The sequence below is a fragment of the Papio anubis genome, chromosome 6, assembly GCF_008728515.1.
Source record: "Papio anubis isolate 15944 chromosome 6, Panubis1.0, whole genome shotgun sequence".
NCBI lineage: Eukaryota > Metazoa > Chordata > Mammalia > Primates > Cercopithecidae > Papio > Papio anubis.
In genome coordinates, this window is record NC_044981.1 from 150,983,463 (window position 1) to 151,008,530 (window position 25,068).

The 25,068-nt window shown below is 37.8% G+C and overlaps 1 protein-coding gene across 2 annotated transcripts in view; it reads left to right on the forward strand.

The window, feature by feature from the left end:
- Positions 1–25,068, forward strand: part of LAMA4 (laminin subunit alpha 4) — a 148,486-nt gene that overhangs the window by 95,501 nt on the left and 27,917 nt on the right. For both annotated transcript variants that reach the window (XM_021937958.2, XM_021937957.2), the window contains exons 14-25: positions 940–1,088; positions 4,087–4,228; positions 4,847–4,943; positions 8,504–8,620; positions 10,769–10,948; positions 14,488–14,627; positions 17,138–17,311; positions 18,241–18,386; positions 18,811–18,973; positions 19,848–19,981; positions 20,440–20,611; positions 23,460–23,591. In XM_021937958.2, the coding sequence (XP_021793650.1) occupies positions 940–1,088; positions 4,087–4,228; positions 4,847–4,943; positions 8,504–8,620; positions 10,769–10,948; positions 14,488–14,627; positions 17,138–17,311; positions 18,241–18,386; positions 18,811–18,973; positions 19,848–19,981; positions 20,440–20,611; positions 23,460–23,591 (1,746 nt within the window). The remainder of the gene's footprint in view (positions 1–939; positions 1,089–4,086; positions 4,229–4,846; positions 4,944–8,503; positions 8,621–10,768; positions 10,949–14,487; positions 14,628–17,137; positions 17,312–18,240; positions 18,387–18,810; positions 18,974–19,847; positions 19,982–20,439; positions 20,612–23,459; positions 23,592–25,068) is intronic.

Consider the following 25,068-nt stretch of genomic DNA (forward strand, 5'->3'; position numbering starts at 1 on the left):
AAATCAACCATTCCCCTCTCACAGGAGTAGAGTGAGGAAAAGGGCAGAGAGGTCTAGAGTTTCACTCACTGGGCTCCCTGCATATAGAGGAGACATGAGAAGTGTGGAAGAAGTGTCCCCCACTAACAGTTTATGGCCTCCAAAGAAAAAAGAAAATAAAGTGATCTGTTTAGAATCAGATGGGGGTGGGTGAAGGAAGTGTTGGCTTAGGAAGAATGACAATGTTTAGAATCACTCTTTGGGTGACTAGGAGAACAAATCTCTTTGCAGCATTGAGGGGCCAGCCAAGGCTGAAAGTCATGGATTTGCAGGAATATCCGTCTACACAGTTTCACGATCTTTAAGCAAAATCGTAGGTCTGTGGTTGGATTAAAAACCAAGAGAGCCTGGGTTACAAGGTGAGTTTCAGGAAGTAGTCAACCACCTGAAAGGTAGCTGAAAGGTCAAATGAGAACTGAATGATGTCCATTAGATTCAGTAACTTCGATGTCATTAAGTTAACTTCTCTTGGTAGAGTAATGGAGTAGATATCAGACAGGAATAGGTCAAAATGGGGAATATAAAGTGAGAGAAAATAGAGACAACATATATAAGCAACTTCCATTTTTTGAAATACTTTGCTATGAAGAGAGGAGAAAAGTATTGTAGTAACATTAGGGACATGTGTGGATACTTGAAGGTTTTAGTTTAGTTTCGTTTTTAGATCTCAAATGGCAGAGATTTCTGGGTTGTAAATGCTAAGGAAGCAATCAATACAGAAGAAAGAGCTGGCAGTGCAGGATAAATAGATATCTACTTAGAGTATTTTAGACTTATGTGGTCCTGCACTGAAATTTACTGACCTTCATAATAAGAAAGAATAGAGATTATCTTTTGGTGCCTAGGAAAAATGTTTTAAGTTCTTCTAAATTCACTCTATTTATTAAAATTTTTTTTTAGAATGCATCAGGGATTTATGCAGAAATAGATGGAGCTAAAAATGAACTACAAGTAAAACTATCTAACCTAAGTAACCTCAGCCATGATTTAGTCCAAGAAGCTATTGACCATGCACAGGAACTTCAACAAGAAGCTAATGAACTGAGCAGGTAATATCCTGGTTTCAGAAATGTAAATATCTATCATGGGGTGAATAAAATATTACTATTCAATTCCATACGCCAGAGCTACTGGAATACAGTTTTACCAGGTTGGTTAAGGTTGGATATGCTTATGTGTTGATATGTTGGTTGGTTGGTTGGTTGGTTGGTTGGTTGGTTGGTTGGTCCATCTGCGAGTCCATCATTGTTCATTGCAATTGTTTGGGGGAGCTGGTCTTTTTTGTTTTAAAAAATCTGTCATATTAAAGGCCTGTGTTCTGGGAAGAGGAGGGTGTCTGTTCCACAATTACTGGTAGGATGACCAAAGACATTTTGGTTAGGGCCATAAATGCTGTATAAAACATTATCAAATAAATCAGATCCCTTTAGAAGGTCTAATTCTAACATCACCTATTTATTTCATAGACAGCATTATCTTTCCACACCCAAGTGTCTTAAGTAAAGCTGGTCGGGAATTGGCAATATAACTGACTTCTGATAAATACTCCACAGTGCCCAGCAGGAACTATTTGATTTCAACACCTGTTAAGAGAAAATCAACTGGCAATTTTCCTCCCAGCACCTAGAAGAGAGTCACACACCTCTTGGACACTCAATTAATGTTAACTGAAAAGTACTGAAAGATCAGAATTGAATTCATGACCCTGAAATAATAGGTAAATAATGAGATCATTATAGAGAAAGACTAGAAAAAAAGGACCAGTAAAGGTCATGAATAAAATAAGAACCAAGATTAACTTCTGTTCAAACTATAAATCACCTTCTTATTCTTGATTGCCAAAATGTTCAAACACTCTTCCAAATCTCCTGTGAAGAGAGAAAAAAAGAAAGAGAGAGGTAATATAAAATCTTGGTGTGTCAGTGGGTGAGACAGTGCTATATCCCGCTCGGTATCATGGCCCTAGAAAATAAGCTTTTGACGAAGGCAATAAAATAGAGCTTAGAAAAAACACTATTTTGATAATATACTATATTAGCAGAATGTTGTTTTTGAGATCCATCTTATGGCTCTCTTCAGTATTCTTTTGTCATTTTGTAGCTACATCCCATTCATTGGGATTCCAAAATACAACTTCTATGTATAATGCCACTCTGCAACAAACAGCGTTCCAGCATGATTCTAAGACAGTTACTACATGCTTTACATGAAACGTGATCCAAAATATCAATCACCCTCAAGTCCTTTTGTATTTAGAATATTTCTGACTATATATTCATGAAAGTATTTCAACTTAGAGACATCTTCATTCAAAATGTGAATATCCTTCCACATCTGTCTGGTGTACACAGTGATTTACGTGCTGTGCTCGAACAAAGATAAACAAAATTCATTAAGAAGCTTCCATTTCAATAGCACATGTTTAATTTGAATATTGAGGTAGTACTTGTTCTGTGCCTAGTAATAAAAGCAAAGTAATAAAGGCTTTGTTTCATGCTCTTTGGTATATCTTACCACTCTTGCCAGCAACATTTTAAAATATTAATAAATATTTGTATTTTGTCCCTTTTTTAAAAAAATGTTTTCTTGTCTGCCTTCCCCAGGTTTTGCTCTCTGAGCCGTTTTCTCAGAAGGGGTTGTGGGGAGGAACAGGTATTGAGTATTTAGATTAGACTCGCCTCTGTGGAGCAGAGCCCCGTGACTTCTATAGGCCCTAGGCACTTTTGCCTTGGTGGGTTCTTTTCTCCATAAAAACATTAAAACCTTTATTTCATGTCTGCATTGGTATAAAGATTAATACCATTATTATTGTTAGCCTCATTTTTTTCTTCTGATGAAAAAAAATTAAAATGAAACCGCTGTGCCTAATGAATGAATCAGCCCTTCTATAGAGGAGGTAGAATGATGATAGACTTGGTTAACAGAGAGGAAAGTAGCCAAAGAAATATAGAGAAAGTCACTCTGAGGGAGCACACAGGGACTGGAACTGGATGTAGGAGATTGAGGAACAATGACCGAGCTCAACAGGTCAGGCGGTTTGAAGACAGGAGCCAGTGTGGGATCTGCAATGTCACATACTGGGGTCACAGAGGACCTTCTGGAGGTTACCGACAAATGAGGTGATGATACTAATCATCGATGTTTGGGACTGAGAAAAAAAATAAGGAATTGGCGGATTTAAGACTGCATAAAATTAAGACAAAGGATTTAGATGAACTGTGAAAGTGGAGATTAGAGTTTATATTACAGAGGCAGTAGAAGTATTTGTCAATAAAATAAATTATGTGGGTACACGTAGTTTTAAAATCCCAATTCAGGAAATAGTGTAGGTATAATAATAAACCCTGATGATTACCAGATGCCATGCATTTCCATATTTTATTCCTGTTATATCTCACATTATTAGTCCCTGTGTGCAAATGTGCAAGCACCCTGTGTGATGAGTACTCAGTAAATATTGGATGAACCTTACACAGGCCAGAGAGGGGCAAAGGCAGAGACTATGGTGTGAAAGGGCAGGGGTGAGGGTGGGCTTAGGTGGGGCTGTGTGCTGAGGAAAGGCTGGGGCTGTCTCACTCCTGAGGCCCAGGATGCAACCAGGCCTCAGGAGTGAGACAAACCTTGACAATATGTGCCCTGGCCAAGCTCTGCATACTCTCCTAGAGCCTCGGCTTCCTCTGCGGAAAGGAAATAACAATGCCGATTTGGATAAGCACTAGGTAGTCGGCATCATGGCTTCATTCCTCTGCCTGACCTCTATCACATAAACAAACTCCTGCTAGAAGAGGTGCAGAGGCTGTTTTTAAATCATCGTTCCCTTTTCCTGCTGCTACTGCCAGACAGGCAGCCGTCATAGAACCAAAATGGGGTTCAGCAAAGACAGAGGAATGCAGAGGAGGTGTGACCCTCAAGAAAACCTTGCCACGCTAGGTGACTTTGAATAACAGGAAGGAAGCATTTGTGATCCTAGAAGTATTTAAAAAGCAAGCATTAAATATGGCCCCAAGAAGGTAAGAAGGAGAAATAATAATGTTTGTTTATTAACAGGAAGTTACACAGTTCAGATATGAACGGGCTGGTACAGAAGGCTTTGGATGCATCAAATGTCTATGAAAATATCGTTAATTATGTTAGTGAAGCCAATGAAACAGCAGAATTTGCTTTGAACACCACTGACCGAATTTATGATGTGAGTACTCCCTTAAAGTTCTTTATACCTTGCCTTTCCCACTGGCTTTTCTGTTTTCTGATGTCGTCTCTTGAACTTCCAGTGTGAAATCCAAATGGCAGAAAGAGTGGAAAGGTCAGGGGAACTAAGGAAAGACCATTTCATGAATGCTGTGAAGGTTTCAGTCTGCAGGTTCTTCAAGATGTGCTGTAATCCAGTCAGCAGATGCCAGTTCCTTTGACAGCTTGTTTTTTTAGCCAAAGTCCCTGAAAAAAAAAAATATGTATTTAAAATTGTTCTTGCTGATAGAGAAGATACTTTATGCATTCATTTAGATTTTTTTCAACTCAAAATTATTTGCTGCGTGGCTTCTATGTGGCAAGCACTTTGGTGGGGCCTTGGCCAGGGCTTTGTTCTAGGTTCACTGAATCTTTCCAAAAAAACACATTACCTTGAAAATGCCAAACACATTACTTTCTCATGGTCACAGATTTGACCTTAATTTTGAGCTGTGAAAATGAAGCTGAATGAATTTTGCTTGGCGTTTAGCAGATAAACTGTGTCATTTAAATCCTACAACTATGAATAGTTCATTTCTTCTGCTGTCATTTTTACTCTCTCCTCCCAATTCCTTTGTAGGCGGTGAGTGGGATTGATACTCAAATCATTTACCATAAAGATGAAAGTGAGAACCTCCTCAATCAAGCCAGAGAACTGCAAGCAAAGGCAGAGTCTAGTAAATATCTTCACTTTCCTATCTCCCTTCTAATGTATAGCTGCTTCCCTCCTTTCATACATGTATACAGAGGTTTCCAACTCTAGGATTAAAGAATGATAATAACTAAATAACATATCAATAGTTCCTGCTCAGAGTCTAGTTACAAAAGAGCAAAGATTTGATACTTTAAATTGTGATTTAAAAAAAAAAATGCCACGTAGTAAACTACGTGGAAACATATAGCTATCTCACATACTGTGGCTATGCCTGCTAATCAAACAGGCTGACTAATAGAAACTTACCATAAATATCCATCTTTAGGGGGAAACGTCATAAAATACACTTAACACTAAAACTGTATTGCACAAAATTTCCTCTTCCTTGAACAATTCCGAAGCCCTTTTAAAATGTTTCCCATGAAGGAATGGGTCATCACTGTGAGTCAATTAGGATAAAAGGGCACCACAAAGTCATCTGGTTATTTGCATTTTTTTTTTTTTTTTGTAGTTTGTGTTCTACATAGGTTACTGCATTTAGAACAGACCTAACAGCCATGTGGTAAGAAGGATTTCCAAAGGCCAATGTTTGCATCTGCTAAAGTGCTCACATCCAAGGGTGAGGGAAGGAAGGAAAAATAAAAGCAAAATCACATTAGACAATTTTGAATCATGTGAGTTACTCTTAAAAACAATTGAATGGACTAAGAAATTCACTAAACATTATTCATCTCAGAGATGATGAACTAATTCCTAAGGACTTTCGAACATTGACTAATGAGGTTGGAAATTCATCATCTAGCGAACTTCTAACTACCACCTAAAAACAAAGGCCAAGTTTGAAACTATAAATCTCACCCAATTTTGTTAAAGTAATTAATCTCATTTAACCATGCATTTTCTTTCTCTTTTGCAAAGAGCCATTACATAGAGAAGATAAATGCATGTTGCTTTTCATACACAGATACTTAACTATTTATTTCTCATAAAACAACTGTTATTTTATTCTTCTGGGCAAACAAAGGCAGTAAAAAGTGCCATTGTTTCTCTAGCCTAATTATTATATGTCTAATTAATTTATTGTATAAGTCTATCCTGAACATACTCTACGGAAAATAATTAGAATATCAGTAGTGAAGAATTAGAATATTAACAGTAAAATATTTCTAGATAAATGTTGCTATATCTATGTATTGCTTTTGTTTCTTGTGTTGTGAAGACCAGAATGTGTCAGTCTTCATGACACAGTGACTTAAATATTTTATTCTTTTTGATAACTTGTAATATATTCTCTCAGTCTTGTCATTATTGAGTTATTGAACTTTATAAAAGCAACTTTTCTATTTTAAATTTAACCATTAATTGACCCCTACCCACATCCCTTCAAAGTTCCGTATTTTCTGTCTGATAAATCTCTCTGCATTAGCCTGTTTGAATATTTTACAGACCTGTTCACCTATTTCATGATCTCGTTTGGCTAAATCCCTTCATGTATTTATTTGCAAAAGGAACAACAATAGGGACTTAGTACTGTGTGGCTTAGAACTTTACAGGGCTGTCTTCCCTTGATAATACACACATTTGTGATGTACATTCAGGTTCCCAAATTAAACCATAGTCATCTACTAAATTATGTTATAATTTTAGATTACCTTTTCTTCATTCCAAATTCCCTTTAATGATCAGTAATCTTTACTTCCCAACTTTCTCTTTCATTATATATACCAAATAGTTGATAATCAATATAATCTCAGGAAGCTGCTATTTATACGAATCGTCTACTTAACTCATTTGCAAAATGAAAAATATTTATGCAAGTCAGTAAATTCCAAATAGAACACACTTCTTATGAAACATTTCTTCTTATAAACATCAAGCCCAAAATAGATTTTCTTCCTCATCTTTTTATCAAGAGCTCCAAATATAGAGTTAAATATATTCTTTCTCAGTATATCAGGCAGGATTTTTTTTTTGTTTTTGCAGTCATGAGACCCAAAAATAAGAGCTAAAACATTGCTTGTATTATAATGTTTGGAAATTGAAATCAGAAAGAGGAAGAAGGCAGGGTGCAATGCAAATTCTCCACACTACCCAGAAAAAATACAAGAAGTGCTTGTATTTGGTTAACTGTACTTCATGACACCACCACCCCTTATACACATATTTGGGGGGGGAAGATAACAATAAACCAATTTGAGTTTAATTTGATGTCCAATTTGAGTTTATTTTAGGATTTCAAGAATAGTTTAACATTTAAAACATCAATTGTAATTTGTCACATTTATAGGATATAGGATAAATTCATATGGTCATCTCACTACATGCAGAAAAATTATTTAACAAACTTGATACTCATTTTTTATTTTTAAAAAAGACTCTCAGTAAGCTAGGAATAGAAGGAAGCTTCCATAATCTGAAAAATAAAATAATATTCAGCAAATATATTAAAATGGAAATATTGAATGCTTTTCCACTAATATTAGAAACCATACAAGGACATGCTACATTACCAATTCAATGTGTAAAAATCTGGTTTAATTTTATACACAACAAAGGGAAATTAACTTTTTAAAATAACAGTGTTTACAATAGCATCAAATACATAGGAATAAATCTGACAAAAGAGGCTAAGGTTGCTACACATAAAGATGTAAATAAATGAAGATCTAAACAAGAATTTATATATAAATGATAAATACCATATTCATTGAGTAGAAGACTAAAATTTGTAAAAATGACAATTCTCCCAAATTCATCTACAGATTCAATTCAGTATTGATTAAAGTACCTGAACTGAATATTCTGGAATTTATATGGAAATGAGAGGGGAAAGCCAAGAATAGCCAAGATCATCTTAAAGAATAAAAACAAAGCTGGAAGACAAACTGCATTATCAAGATTTATTATAGCGCTATATGGAAATTAAGACAGATATAAAAGATTGCAATACCGTATTCTCTCTTTTGAATAACGTTTAAAAACAGACACAAACAGGTGGAGATAGAATTCAAAATAGTGATTATCTTCGGGTCATCACAGGGGCTCTAGGGAGCTTAAAAGGTGGTAATAAGTTTCTATTTTCTTGACTTGGATGCTGGTTTATGTTTTGTGTTCATTTTGTGAACATTTGTCAAGCTGTGCATTTTTAAAGGATGCCTTTTGCTAGATGTATGCTATATAGCAATTAAAATTTTATTGAAACAAATAAGAAAACAAGGATTATTTTTATAACCAGTCATCATCATATATATACATAGACAGAGAGATTTTTTTCTTTTCAGCTCTTTACCAATTGTGTGGTTGGTGTTATAAGTCATGGCAGGGCTATATGTTTCAATTAAAGAAATTAACCATTATGGCATCCTAAGTCACTCACAAGCAGTATTACAAGTGTTCTGCAATTCTGCACCTCAAATTTTAAATGCTACTTTCCAGAATTGTTGATCTATGTTCAGAGTATTCAGAATGCTGCAAATACTGCAGATGACTGCATCGTACAAATGAGAAGTTTCCTTGTTGAAATGGAAACCTTTTCGAGGCATCTTGGCTCCACTAGTACTTCTTTCTGCTGCTTCTCCACAGGCAGTGATGAGGCAGTGGCTGACACTAGCAGGCGTGTGGGTGGAGCCCTAGCAAGGAAAAGTGCCCTTAAAACCAGACTCAGTGATGCCGTTAAGCAACTACAAGCAGCAGAGAGAGGTAAGCATCAGAAAGAATTGAAGTCTCATCTGTTGGTTCACTGGAGTGTAAGGGAAACCTTCACGGAAGGATTAGGTAATTCTTTATTTGTCAATGTTTTTATACATAAATGTTGTTTTCTGATGACAGAATAACATATTCATTACCAAAAAAAAGTTCTAGAAAATAAAAAGAAGAAAATAAATATAAATGCTGTAATCACACCACCTAGAGGTGATCTTTAGATTTGAGAGCCTTTTTTTCCAGCATTTCCTCTGTGTGTGTGTGTGTGTGTGTGTGCGTGTGCATGTGTGTGTCTTTTAATGGGATCATGCTGTTTATAGTGTTTGGTAATGGCTTTCTTATGAATATCCTTCCTCATAACAATATGCCCTAATTTGGTTATTGGATTTCTTTGGCCCCAGCTGTAAACAGCTTCCCTCTGTTACATGTCAAGTCATTCTTATCATATAAGCAACAGGCCCAAACAGAGACCAAATAGAGACCAGGGAGACCAGCAAGCCCAAACAGAGAAACAAAAACACATGTTTTGCTTAATCTGGGACTGCAGTGGTATCTTAGACAGGTGCGATTGGAAGCAGATGTGCCTTCCTTGGCACAGTGAAAGTTAAAACACTAGTGTAGCATACGCGTGTTTTACTAGAATGAGCAAATCCTAGCTGGAGTGCTACAGTACACCAAAGCTCTGGCCAGGTGAGTGGTCATTCACGGAGAAGCCTCATCATCACCATCATCAGAGTGACTGTTTATTGATGCTTAGTGTGAGCTGGGCACTGTCCTAAGTGTTCAACATACCTGTATTAGTCCGTTCTCACGCTGCTATGAAGAAATACCCAACACTGGGTAATTTACAAGAAAAGAGGTTTAATTGAGTAACAGTTTTGCATGGCTGGGGAGGCCTCAGAAAACCTACGATCATGGCAGAAAGCACCTCTTTACAGGGCGGCAGGAGAGAGAATGATTGCTGAGCAAAGGGGAAATGCCAGACACTTATAAAACCACAGATCTCATGAGAACTCGCTATCACAAGAATAATATGGGGAAACTGCCCCCATGATTCAATTATCTCCCACCCATCCCTCCCATGACACGTAGGGATTATGGATGAGATTTGGGTGGGAACACAGCCAAACATATTAATACTTTATGTCATGGGGATAAGTACCACTATTGCCTTCAGACTGATATGAACCCTGAGGTTCATCAAGGTTAGGGAACTTGCAACAAGCACAGCCAGTAAGAAGCAGATTCAGGATTCAAACCAGCATTTATCAGAATCCAGAATATGTGAGGCTAAATGAAATACATCCTCACTTTAATAAATTATTTATTATTTATATATTATTAAATTAAGTATTATTTTTATAACAAAAATAATCAGAATTCATTTAGGTGATGGTATAACTTCAAATTTATAATTGTTTTACAGTTATAATTATGTTACAGTTGGGGCCAAAGAAATCCAATAACCAAATTAGGGCATATAATCAATCCAATAACCAAATTAGGGCATAACTTCAAATGCATAAAATTTGAAGTTATAAAATCACCTAAGTGAACTATAATATTATAAAAATAATAAATTATTTTTATAGACATATTAGAAAATTCTGATAAGAAAAAAAGAAGAAAATCACCTATAATCCCATCCCCTAGACAAAATATTTTGTTGTAAATTTACATTATGGTTATTTTACAGATGTAATTTTTAACAAAATGAGAATTCACTAATAAAACTCTCTGAAATTTGCTTTCTTTTCTGTTAAAAACATCTCTTTATGAATTAATTTCTATAGCATCATTTTTATGGCAAAAGTGTTCCACAAGCCTACTTTTTCAGAAAAGAAAGTGATATTTGCAATTAATTTCAGACACGAACCTCTTATGAGTTAAAATCTCATATTAACTCATATGCATTTTCTATGGCTTTCTCACCAGGTTACAGGAAATACAATTAATCTTCTTTTTAAATTTATCTCTTAATTTGGAAATGTTTTCAGTGGGCCGCATGGTTATCTAAAAATCTTACTTTTGCTTAAGAGCCCAAAATGAGAGATCTATTTCACTGAAGGGTTAAAGGGGTGTTAGTGTTCCCCAGCAAATGTCCGGCTTCTCTGCAAAGTGAATGACCCTATGCTCTGTGTAAAGGGGATGCCCAGCAGCGCCTGGGGCAGTCCAGGCTGATCACCGAGGAAGCCAACAGGACGACGATGGAGGTGCAGCAGGCCACCGCCCCCATGGCCAACAATCTAACCAACTGGTCACAGAACCTTCAACATTTTGACTCTTCTGCTTACAACACTGCAGTGGACTCTGCTAGGGATGCAGGTATCACTTAGAAATTTCACAATTTGAATCTAATTAAGGAATTGGCCATTAAACTCTATACACCTTTTGTCAAAAAACAGTTTTCTTCATTTGGGTTTTGGATTTGAAAATTATAGAAGTTAGCTTAGAAAAAGAAAAGGTTTTGCTCTATTCATCTATCTATCTATCTATACCTGTCTGAATACATATGAGAAACATACATATATTTTGAATGAACACTAGATAGATTGGTAAAGAGTTATAATTTTTTCTATGTGAAATAATGGTAGCAATTGTATCAATGTAAGACTTATCCTTTAGAGAACAAGGTTAATCAAATGTTGGGTAAATAATCCTAACACAATACTGTTTAGCTTTTAGGAAAAAAATTACTAAATGGCATTGCTTTTACTAGTCAACATTGCTTTTTCTTTATCTGAGTAAAACAGGTTATTACCAACAAGTACTGAACATGGCCAAACATTAACTCCAGCTTTCTATTAAGAACAGCATGTTGGCCAACTTGAATATATAGTTCTATAGAAGTGAAAATGAAATATTTTCATGTCCACCTAATTTATTTTGTAGATATTAGAACTATGCAGTACTTGTGAAATGTCCCTTTTTCCATTCTCACATTTTTATCCAATCCCTTCATAACTTCTTAAATAACAATGTCTGTAAATATCATGACAATATCATGACTAGAACTTTTTGTTCTCTAATATGGTTTTGCATACAATATTACCTTCATTTGTATCTGAATTAAGAGAGGTCATAAATCCATATATGACCTGCCACTGCAAATTTTATTCCAATTTACAAATACCGATTCCCATAACAGTAAAATAGCTCTTTTATAATGATCTTTTAAGTATATGTTCGTTTCTTCCATGTAACCACTCATGGAAGTGCTTTTAAAATTTTGTCTTTAAAAGATTTGCCTACATGAAATTCAGCTATTACATTTATAATGATATGGCCTCGGGAATATGTACCAAATCTGTGTTACATTCTTTTTTCCATTTTTTACCAGTTTTATCAAGTGATTCCAATAAGCATCCAGAACTTTCAAAAAAATTGAAATTGTTTACTGTGCTTTTCTCAAATAGCATTTTGTGGTTCAAAACAAAGTAAATGAAAGAGGATACCATAATGTAAGAAACTTTATAAATACTCTAATATAAGGTGGCCCCCTTTTTCTGAGATAATTGATTGTAGGGAGCAGGGGGACTCTGTCTTATATACATTTCCATAATCAACATCTAACATAATTCATTAAGTATGTCTAGTTTTTAAAGATTAGTATACTATAAAATAAATGCTGTTGTCAGTGATCCAAACAATAAATATTTACGTCTGTATTAATCAATATAATAAACTAGTAGTTGCTATTATTTTACTTAATTCTATTCCTTGTGCTGGAGAAACATTGTGTGTCCTAAGCACAGAGAAGGGGTGTCTCCTTGGTCTGCACTGACATAGTCTCCTGAATCTGAGTTTAGTTTTTCTCCAGGAAGAGGCTTGCTCTTGCCCAGCTACTAATGCTTAATGACCATGGCCCTGCCCTTAGGTAAGAGAATACCTCAAAAGTATTTGTCTCTGAGCCAATGGTTCTCAAATACCAGTGTGCGTTAGAATCACCTGGAGGGCTTGTTAAACACAGGCTGCTGGATCCCACTCCTGGAACTGCTGATTCAGTGGGCTTGGGACAGGGCCAAGAATTTGCATTTCTGACAAGTACCCGGTGATGCTGATGCTGCTTGTCTGGGAACCACACTTGAACAACCACTGTTCCGTCAATGAAACTCTGGGAAAAGTTATGCCATTCTCTTTGAGTTTCTCTCCACAAGCCGTATCCTTATGACTGGTGCTTTTTTTTTTTTTTTTTTGAGACAGAGTCTCGCTCTGTCGCCAGTGCAGGGGCGCGATCTCGGCTCACTGCAACCTCTGCCTCTTGGGTTCCAGCGATTCTCCTGCCTCAGCCTCCCGAGTAGCTGGGATTATAGGTGCACACCACCACACCTGGCTGATTTTTATATTTTTAGTAGAGACAGGGTTTTGCTACGTTGGCCAGGCTGGTCTCAACCTCCGGACCTCAGGTGATCCACCAGCCTTGGTGTCCCAAATTTCTGGGATTACAGGAGTGAGCCACCACGCCCAGCTGACTCACGCTCTTTTCTATGTTTAAGTTATGCATTCAAAAAGAAGGACATAAGAAGTAGCCAGTGTCAGCCTTATGGGGCACAGCTGCACTAGACTGAGTCAAGGGGAGTGTTGTCTCCCACTCCGGCCACTTCCTCTTTTGCTGTTTCCCTCAACCCCCAACACCCAGAGGTTGTTTTGTTCTCCAGCAAGATGTCCAAGAGTAAAAAGAAATAAAAGGTCACTATGATCTGCTTGTAGCATCACCCTTGTCTGCACCCACAGACCATGGCCGCCTACCCCTACCTTGGCACAATTGCCACTTTTCTGAGTGCTACCTGTGTCTTCCTTTTGGTGCTCTCTTCTGGGACAGTAGCAGCAGCATGATGTGTGCATGGACATCCTGGAAAACAATCTTCCCATCTTTTTTCCCAGTATTCCTTTTTACCTGTTATATCAGTTATATTAGAAATGCAAGCAGAACCTGTGCTTCATGCTTAAAGGAACATTTGATTATATACCATGGACCCTGCCCTTTAGAAAAAGTTAGCTTGCTCAACATACAATTTTTAGATCAATAAGTATAAATGTCACAAAAATAGGAATGAATTGTGCTTTGGGCTTTGTTAGGTCCACAACTATGCCAAATGTCATGCTTGGGGTCAGGTTCGAGCCCATGCTGAGGTCTGAGGGGAGTGGGTGGGTGGCAGATTGCTGAAAGAACACTTGGGGGATGTAGACAGGTGAAATGTAGTTTTATTCAGCAGCTCTCTCATCAGAAGCTCTCTCACACTGTCTGCTGTGTCTCGGCTGCTTGCTCGGGCTGCTCCCACACACAGCTGCACAGCCGGCTCTCCCTTGCCTTCAGGGTCAACAGCTTAACTCTCTCTGGGCACAAGTCGGTTCCTGGCTCCCCACTGCCTGCCTTCAAGGCAACTGCCTCTCCCTTACAGGGGTCAGTAGCGTTACTCTCTCTTTGGGCACCAGCACACCTGCGAGCCATGTTGAGCCCTGGCTCTCCCTCTGTCCATCTGCAAGACAGGCCACCTTGGCACCCTCTTTCTCTGGGTGCAAGTGCATGTGCCCTGTGCACGGCATCAGCAGGGCAGCTATACCTTTTCAAACAACAGTGGCTCTGAGCCAAGTATGCGCTTACAAATAGGTTATATAACAAATGGAGTGTGCACCTGTGCCCTAAACTCGCTGAGTCACTCTGGCCCAGATGTCTGCCTCGACCTATTCCTTGACCAAAGCACATCCATGTACCTTACAGGCTTTACGATTAATTTTGCAGGATTAAAATAATTTCTTATTGTTCTACCATATGTAATCCGTGTTTGTTGTCTACATCTGATTCTTGAAATATGCTTAATATTGAGATATTTACTCAAGTGATTAATTTTTATTAACTGCAGTAAGAAATCTGACAGAGGTTGTGCCTCAGCTCCTGGATCAGCTTCGTACGGTTGAGCAGAAGCGGCCTGCAAGCAACGTGTCTGCCAGCATCCAGAGGATCCGAGAGCTCATTGCTCAGACCAGAAGTGTTGCCAGCAAGGTAACTGATGAAAAGACTCATCAGTCACTCAGTGATAATAATAACACGCAGCTGAGCTCCAACTGCTTGGGCAGCTTCCAGAGCCTGGACCTTTCCACTGTAGTCTCCAACTCAGTAGTTCTCAGCACCATTTGCTAATTAGAAACACGTGAGGAACATTGAAAACGAAACCAATTCCTGGTCCCAACCTGAAAGCAATAGATCAGACTCTGTAGAGGAAGGGCTCAGTACCTGCATGTTCTTCAAAGCTCCCAGGTTATTCTAATGTGTAGTCAGGTTTAAAAACCACAGAGTTAAACTAGCCAATAAAGCTAATATAGCAAAAGAAATCAAGTAAAGCCTCAATAAAAGCCTCAATTCGTTCTTATATTTTGTTATTTTAACAGCTACTTTAGTGCAATCACCACAATGGAATAATCTATCCCATCTGTCCCACCCCTTCAAGAAATTCTCTGATACAACACAAATTATGCGGAAGCTTTTACTGACCGCCCGCAGGGTTGACCGAGAAATCACACACTAGCTAAGAGGAATAAACTCAACAAAGACACTGTTTTGAGACACATAGAAGCTACCTAGCACAAGATAACTAGAGCCGGCATTTGTAGGAACATCTCCTGACACAGCAATTACTTTTCAGTGTGGCAAAGTGGAGCTTGTTCTTGGACCTCTTGAATTTTTTTAATTGATTCATAGACCAGACTCCCTTTTTATGAACAAAGTATATGGTATTATTTTCTCAATTAAGAATCAGCCTGAGCAGACTACTGGTCCTAATTACTGACAGAAAGAAGCGTTAGAAATCAACTATTTTGTACTGTAGAAGATTATTCTTGATAAATAGACCTGACTTTTAAGTGGTGATAAATAGTCCCCTGTCACAAATTACCTTATTTAGATGCCCCAGTGAACATTTTCAAAAAAGGCTTATCTAAAGGTACATCAAGAAATGGCATTCTAAAAGCTAGGTTTTGATGAGTGCTTTCTTGTAATGTTATTGCTATAAAGAGTATGACTTTGGAACCTTAATCACCTAAGACCATTTGCTGAAGACAGACTTAGCCCTACCTTTGGGAGCTGGGAGCTCACTCAGTGCCGCCGAGTGAGATGCTTTTCATGCAGACATGCACTATTCTCAGACTCTCACTTATTAATGTAAGACTTTAATCCCCCACACGTCTTGTTTATTAAGATGTATTGGTCTTGGCCAGGCTCGGTGGCTCATGCCTGTAATCTCAGCACTTTGGGAGGCCAAGGTGTGCAGATCTCTTGAGTCCAGGAGTTTGAGACCAGCCTGGCCAACATGGCAAAACCCTGTCTCTACCAAAAATACACAAATTGGCTGGGCATGGTGGTGCACACCTGTAGTCCCAGTTACTGGGGAGGCTGAGGCACAAGCATTGTTTGAACCTGGGAGGCAGAGGTTGCAATGAGCTGACATTGTGCTACTGCATTCCAGCCTGGGTGACAGTGAGACTGTGTCTCAAAAAAAAAAAAAAAAAAGGTGTATTAGTTTTTACTCAACTGGTAACATAGGACAGCTGCACTCCAGTCATTTGGGAATACAGAGCCTTGAGCTCACTGACCACTCACATTAGCCAAATCAACATTAGTAAATTAATGTAAAGATGTCTAATCATTTGGAAAGATTCAGCTCAATGGCATAAGTATACACAATCCATCCACTTGTAAATACTCTACAAATTACCCCTGAATCAGACCAGTTCAGCATATCATATTGGGCCTCTGAGAAATGCACTTACTGAATTGTGCTTTGTTGTGATGCCTTTCTGTGAGCCATTATAAGAGGCACCTTATGAACTCATTATTACAGTTATTATAATGGTAGGACCAGGCACTGGAAAGCACTTTAGCGTTATCATCGTATTTCATGCTCACGACAAATTTATTATCCTCGTTTCACAGATGAGGAAACTGAAGGTTAAGTGACTTGCTCAAGGTTACACAGCTAGGAAGAGGCAGAGCCCATCTGGTCTGAGACTATAAAGCTAGTCTAGACCCCTCCCAACTGTGCAGACAAGGGCAAGGATGTTGCTCACAGTCTCACCCCATGCCTGTTTTATGAGGACCCTAGGGAGAAAGTCCCAGCTGTGTTAGTAACTGAAATTAGTTCGACTTCTCCCAATTAGTTTTATACAAATTGTGTGAGCCTTGTGAACTGTATACTGACCAGACAACTTGAGTAAGTTGTTTAGTTCACCCAAACCGAGTACGCCGTTCATTGTGGAATTCATATTTATCCTCATTCTTGGATCTACTTAGTCACCACTTTTTTTGCTTTCTTTCACCCCACTTTAAATGACTATATCACAATCTGCCCTGAGTCTTCTCTTCAACTAGGGGAGGATGTGAGTGAATAACTAAAGGTATGGAGGTGAAGAGAGCTTAGAGGCCCCCGTCACGAATGAGGGAAGACCACTGAGAACCACGAGAAAGCATTCTGCCCATTTCTGCAAAGCACTTTTAATGAAACCATTGTGTAACTCCAGATCCAAGTCTCCATGATGTTTGATGGCCAGTCAGCTGTGGAAGTGCACTCAAGAACCAGTATGGATGACTTAAAGGCTTTCACGTCTCTGAGCCTGTACATGAAACCCCCTGTGAGGCAGCCAGAACTGACCGAGACTGCAGATCAGTTTATCCTGTACCTTGGAAGCAAAAACGTAAGCACATGAGTTTGAAAGGAGGGAATAATATTTACAAGGAGAGCTGCTTTTTCTCTTGCCTAAAATAAAGCTACTAGGCAAATGAACCAAAACAATGCCCATTCTGGTAACTCAGAAGATCTCATTTTAATGACAAGATTAAAAGAATGACTCAAGAACAAGTAATTTTTCTCTGTGTGGGAAATTGTGGGGATTGTTTCCTATTACCATCGCACTGCTAACTTTGATGAGTGAATGGAATACCTCAAAGTCTTTCAGAAAGACAGAAGCCTATTCTGTTTGATGCTGAATCCTGTTTGGAGATGCATAGTGAACAGTACTGTCAGGCTATATTATATCCCTGGGTAGCCTCAAAAAATTAGCCCATTCCTGGTAGCCAACAAATTTCCATGAGCCTGAGCAAGGATGGGGCCAGCAGACTCTGATGTGGCCACAGGGAGGCTGGAGAGGAAGAGCCACTGCCTGGTCTCACAGGAGCTTTGGGTAATAATTCAGGCCAGAAATCACTTGTATATACCCAAGTATTTGGATTTCTGATTGTCCTTTAAAAAAGATGATGTTCAGGCCGGGCGCGGTGGCTCAAGCCTGTAATCCCAGCACTTTGGGAGGCCGAGACGGGCGGATCACGAGGTCAGGAGATCGAGACCATCCTGGCTAACATGGTGAAACCCCGTCTCTACTAAAAAATACAAAAAACTAGCCGGGCGCGGTGGCGGGCGCCTGTAGTCCCAGCTACTCGGAAGGCTGAGGCAGGAGAATGGCGTGAACCCAGGGGGTGGAGCTTGCAGTGAGCAGAGATCCGGCCACTGCACTCCAGCCTGGGCGGCAGAGCGAGACTCCGTCTCAAAAAAAAAAAAAAAAAAAAAAAGATGATGTTCATTCCTATGAATTTAATTTAAATGACTTCTTACTTCTTGATACTTCAGGCCAAAAAAGAGTATATGGGTCTTGCAATCAAAAATGATAACCTGGTATACATCTATAATTTGGGAACCAAAGATGTGGAGATTCCCCTGGACTCCAAGCCCGTCAGTTCCTGGCCTGCTTACTTCAGCATTGTCAAGATTGAAAGGTACAGTGAATCCGTGACACAGGGCATATATGCACAATTCACAAGAAACCTGTTGAACACACACACGTGCACACACACACACACACACGCAGTCTTCCTGTGGAAGTTATAAATAGCATTTTCCTCCCTTTTCTTCCATTATTCTTGTATTCTTTCCCAAACACCTTAGTAGAAAAGAAAAAAAAAAAAAGTCATTTCTAAATCACGCTCTGATTATTAGATTTTACCTGGCCAATCCAGGAATTAATTTCAAAATGAAATGTCTTTCTTCTCTTTCCCATTGATTGTGATGTTTTATAAATGCTTACTAGTGTCACAAAATTAAATTACCCATTTTGTGATGAGGAAACATTAACATTTTGACATTTAAAAAGTATTTTCTATAAATTATATAATAACACATGAAAATTATTTATCTCAATAGGGTGGGAAAACATGGAAAGGTGTTTTTAACAGTCCCAAGTCTAAGTAGCACAGCAGAGGAAAAGTTCATTAAAAAGGGGGAATTTTCAGGAGATGACTCCCTGCTGGACCTGGACCCTGAGGACACGGTGTTTTATGTTGGTGGAGTGCCTTCCAACTTCAAGGTCAGCCATACAGCTCTATTTTGACCTATTACAAATCTACAGTAATTGTTTTTATAAATCCATAAACCTATAATGACTTGGGGGTTGCTGATATCACTTTAAGAGCTTACTTCTGGGGGAAGAAGAATTCTGAACCAGAATCTATAAACCTGATGTGTAAATCTGGTCTATGCTACTCATATTTTCATAATGTCAATGCTTTCAAGTTATAGCTGACTCCTGAAGATCCGTTCATTCATTCGGATACATGCATATGTAATTAATATTACCCCCACCTGCCACAGGAATGTCCGTAGCTTGTGGTGTCAGCACAGTTTAGATCTAATGTTCAGCTTTGCAGTGGTGGTTTCAAAAATTCAGTTATCTCACCTAATACAGGTATGAAATAAAGTATCTGGGATGAGAGATGGGGTGGAACCTAGGAGAGAGTATGAAATCTGATGAAGAGGGGATAAAGGATAGGTCAAAGAAGATGAGAAGTTGATCTGGGGTTCCAATTTCAGGACTATTATTACTAGTTATGGGCACATGATTGGATTTTCTCTGAGGATTATTTTCCCTCTCATTATATGAGAACAAGAATACCTACCTCACAAAGCTGGCACAAGGACTGATTTTTGTCATGAATTCACTGTCCAGCCTATGACCAGCACATAATCAATGCTCAGTAAATCCCACTTTCTCTGCTAAGATTTGCACAACTGACAAGTTACTGCATATCTAAATGATTTGGCATAAACACACTCGGGTCTAGAAAGACATTTCTATGAAGGGGTAGGTCTCCTTGACCTACTATTAGTTGCATTGTCTGTTCTGTAATGTCTGAGTAAAACATGACCATGAGACAGTTGGTTTTGCTTTTTCTATTGAACAGCTCCCTAACAGCTTAAACCTGCCTGGCTTCGTTGGCTGCCTGGAACTGGCCACTCTGAATAATGATGTGATCAGCTTATACAACTTTAAGCACATCTATAATATGGACCCCTCCACATCAGTGCCCTGTGCCCGGTAAGAGACAGTTGAGAGTACTAAAGACTTGGATATTTATGCAAGAGCAGCAGATAGAACAAGTATGAGTCAATATTCAGGTTCTCAAACTTTTCTTTGGGGAAGCCAGGTTTGAAACTACGTTAAGTCATACCTGCAAAAAAACTCTTCACCTATTCTCTATCATAGATGAGCATGCCCAAGTATCAAGTGTCAACTTGTTTGCAGCCTTGATTTAGGATTCCAGGCACTAGGGTGTCCCTGGAGACTTCAGTTGTCTTGGCACACAGGATAGAGAAGAAAACAATCCATTTAACATACCTACAAATACCTCTTTATCTGTTCCGTGCAGACAACAGGACTTCATTTAAATGTTGTAAGGGCCACAGAAGATGTTAGAAGAATGAGTTAAAAGGGCTTCACTTGAAAAGCGTAACAGAAACTGTAGTGTTCAAATGACCCTTGTGTTTCCATTTCAGAGATAAGCTGGCCTTCACTCAGAGTCGGGCTGCTAGTTACTTCTTCGATGGCTCCGGTTATGCCGTGGTGAGAGACATCACAAAGAGAGGGAAATTTGGTCAGGTGACTCGCTTTGATATAGAAGTTCGAACACCAGCTGACAACAGCCTTATTCTCCTGATGGTCAATGGAGTGAGTAAAAATACAAGTCCTACTACTTTTCCTTTATTTCCTTTACTTTCTGCTACTCACGTTTCCAGGAACCTTCGCAGGTCCAGTGTGTCATGCCATCAAACTGAAATTCTAGTTTAGAAAAGTCAAATTGGATTTTCTTCTTCAGGAAAGTAATGACAGCAATAAATAAAAGCAACCCTGAGATGCATTTCCCTACAGTACATTTTTGGATATAAATAAACTAAGAGAACTTTGAGGAAATTAGCACCAAGATCTAGGACAGCAGCGTGTCTGCAGAAATTCTGCACTGGGCTCCTAACTTTTCCAAATCATATGCCCTAATCAATTTAAAAGCAAAGCTTACATACTTTATATATATGTATGTGTGTATATAAGTATATATGTATGTACATACACACATATATCTTTATAAATGATACATGTGTACTATAAACAGATATAAATATAGTATGAAACATTCAAAGCTTGCAATAAAGGACAAATTATACAAAGATAAAATAAAAGATTATATATATTTAAAATAAAGAGTAAATTGACTTTATTAATGATACAGAAATGTTTTTCTCTCACTAGAAATTATTTTGAATAGCACTTTACTGTACACCTCAAACAAAATAGTTTTCGTGAGAAAATGTAATTAAATATGCTAAATATTTTCGAAAATCCTTAAACTCTTTGTGATACAGTGATTCAAGAGTCTGGTCCTAAGTCCAGTTTATTTCAACACTAATTTTATTGGTTGTTGTAACTAGACAAGATACCTCACAAAAGTAAAAAATGAAAGAAGCATATCATTAGCTGTGCCTACTAACTCAAATAGTTTTCAATCACATTCACCAGGTGGCAAAGGCTGTCTTTGAGATTTGACTGGTATGTTTCCTTTTTTCTAATATTAATTCTTATAAGCTAACCAGATATCATTTTGTAAACTTTAATAAAAGGGTTCTAAGCTATTGAAAATCTTTATTTGAAAGATTTTTCTAAAGTTTAGAAATTTCTTCCCTCAAATGTTTTAATAGTGCTGATAGGAGAGTTTTTGTGGGATTGCATTTGCATTGTTCCCATCAACAAAATCACTTAACAATAGAAAAATTCCCAAACATCTTTTTAAAAAACCATCTCTCCACAGTATAACTGTCCTTAAAAAAAAGAGAAAAAGTTACTTTCTCATCCATTATTATGATAATACTCTTACATTGATGTAACAGTATGTTTCTTTTTTGAATTAACTAGTAGGTTTCATACTACCGTCAGACATTTCTCATCACAAATAAAGTTCAACAAATTTAGAATAATTCATGTTACAAAGAAAAATGTGTAACCCTTTATAAACTTGACAGCATTTTCAGAAATTTGTAGGAAGTAGCCAGCAAATATCTGTGTGTCTCAAAATGTTTTCACATCACTCTCCATCTCAATACGAATCTAAATATTCTATTATTTCAGTTATATCACCCTTAAATCCATGTAACTAGCCACACATAAACTGCAATAAATTGCAATAGGCGAGAAGCAAAGAAATGGATGAGGAGCTACCTTCAACCCTTCAAGTGTGGAACCCCTCTTGGGAAGCCACACACATTATGTGAATTTTGTGAAAGTCTGACAAAAGGATAAAATGAAGGCCCACAGTCAATAATTCATGTATTAAATATTAAAAATTAGTTTCTTCCTCTATTTTAGATTTTTTAGTGAGTATAAATGGACGTTGAAATATTTTCTTCTCTATTTTAGATGTTTTTAAATTAGTATAAAGTTGAAATATTTTCTTCCTAAACTCCAATAAGTTGTTTTCCACAGTCCCAGGAATGCACAAACTCCACTCAGGAGATCACTTCCTACAGAATAGGGACCTTGCCACAATGCTTTATTTTTCAAATCCATTGACTTCTTGTATCTATGAACTATCTTCTGAAACAAGCAAACCTCATCAGTAAGTCACCTGAGTGTTACAAAATGTCTTTGACTCTCAAACATCATGTGTTCCAAGTGCATAATAATTCTATATTTATTTACATAAATCCAGTGTTTCAAAACAATACAGCAATGGCCTTCTTTTTTTAAAATCCATATTTGCTGATAATATGGAAGAATTATTTTCAGTATACCTTGAAATTATTTTTTAATATTACTAATTTTCACCTAAAATAAATGCAGTCACATCTGTTGTGCTGCTATAATTTTTTAAAGTTTCCTAAAGACAAGGCAGTTGAATAAACTGGTATACTATACTCTGTTTTCAAGATTTTGCTAAAGGGCAATAATGTAGACTTAAAACTTCATCCGTTAATTCAGAAAGTAGAATGAAAACAAAAGAAGAATCTTTACACTGTGTATAAAATTAACTTTTATATATTAAGAAGAGAAATAGCTGCTGATATGGAAGTAGTTGTCACTTTTTTTTTGAGACAGAGTCTCGTTCTGTAGCCCAGGCTGGAGTGCAGTGGCATGATCTCGGCTCACTGTAACTTTCACCTCCTGGGTTCAAGCGATTCTCCTGCCTCAGCCTCCCGAGTAGCTGGGATTACAGGTGCCTTCCACCATGCCTGGCTAGTTTTTGTATTTTTAGTAGAGATGAGGTTTTGCCATGTTGGCCAGGCTGGTCTCAAACTCCTGGCCTCAAGTGATCCACCCGCCTCAGTCTCCCAAAGAGCTGGGATTATAGGTGTGAGCCACCACTTCCAGCCGTTGTCACTTTTATTTCATAAGAATTTCGTAAGACTTTCTTAGTCTTCAAATAGCTCCAATAACTAAGAATATAGTCATATTTCTCAAATTCAGCTAAAACTGACTCTACTCACATAATAACAGATGTTCCTATCTTACAACTTCTTTCTCTCCCCAGAGTATGTTTTTCAGACTGGAAATGCGCAATGGTTACCTACACGTGTTCTATGATTTTGGATTCAGCAGCGGCCCTGTGCATCTTGAAGATACATTAAAGAAAGCTCAAATTAATGATGCAAAATACCATGAGGTACAAATCATTGTAGTTTGGTTGGTTTTGGTTTTGTTTTTTATACTTAGATCTGTTGATCTAATCAGGCGGACAAATGAGACAGGCAGGATAGTAAATAAACTGAGAGCTTTCGTATCCAAGGAGCAACTGAAGGACCCTCATCTTCTCAACCCCAGGAAGACATTTGCTTTAAAACAATGGATGTATTTGTCCTATTGATGTTCCGATTAAAAAGTCACTGAAAGATTCCTTTTAATTGCTTCATTAACCAGAAGGCTTCTATTAATCTTAAATATCTCAATTGATGTTCCTCTAGAGTGCTTCTGTGCACGTGTGGAATGAGCCAGAGTGTAGATGCGCAGCCATTTTTTTTGCTTGTCCTTTGAGCCCCGCTAAATGTAACAAGAATATAAATACAGAATTTCCTTTTAAACCACTTATCCAGCATGTAGAAAATAATAGCACAGTTTTCCTTATAAAGAGAACTCACAAAGGATCCCCTTTAGTTTTGAAACAGATGTGCAGACTACTGAAAATATACTTCATCCATTTTCATTAACTATTTTAAATATACAATTTGATAAAGTGTATACAAGGCATAATATCTTTTAAGTGGAACCAAAATGCAAGGGGTAGGAGACTGTATTTCCCTTTTTAGTTCAAAGTCCATAGCCTCATGAGAATGGTTTACAATAAAAGAATATTTTAACTATTTCTCTGACTAGCAGTTTTGCAGATTCATTAGAACTGTTCACTGTGTCACCAAAAAATTACACCTGGTAACATGCAATCTAGATTCCAGAAGGCACCTGCTTGGGAATACAATAGCGGTCACCAGGGGTTAGGGATGGGGGAAATAAGACATTGCTGTTCAATGGGTATAAAGTTTCAGTTGTGCTAGGTGAGTAAGTTCTTGAAATCTGCTGTACAGCATGGAGCCTATAGTTATAACTAATTTACAATTTATTGAGGATAGATCTCATGTTAAGTGTGCTTAACACACATGCTCACACACACGCACACACCACAAAGGGACACAAGGAAATGCTGGGAAATGTGTGATATGTCTCTTACCTTGATTGTGGGATGATATGAGTGTTTGTATATGTCCAAACTCATCAAATTGCATACATAAAATATGTATAGTTCTTTGCACATCAACTAGACTTGAATAAAGTTGTTTTTAAAAAAGAAGAGAACAGTGGCACCTGTTTATAGCTCTTTCCTGAATCCTCTCAGAAGGAGCAGGAGGAAACAATAGGTCTAGTCGCAAAATTTTTCTTGGGCTGGCTCCCTCTTCATACAGACCTGCTTTCCCAGGAAATGTGAACTGCTACTTGTAGAAGCAAGAGTTTTCAAGTCTGTGAGAAAAGAAAATCTATCTATATCTATTCCCCATTTTGTGAACAAACAAGCACAAAGGCATGGAAGAATAGCTAGTATAGCCAGGAGAATTAAAATATATAGAAGTCATCAAAGAACTGAATATTAAATA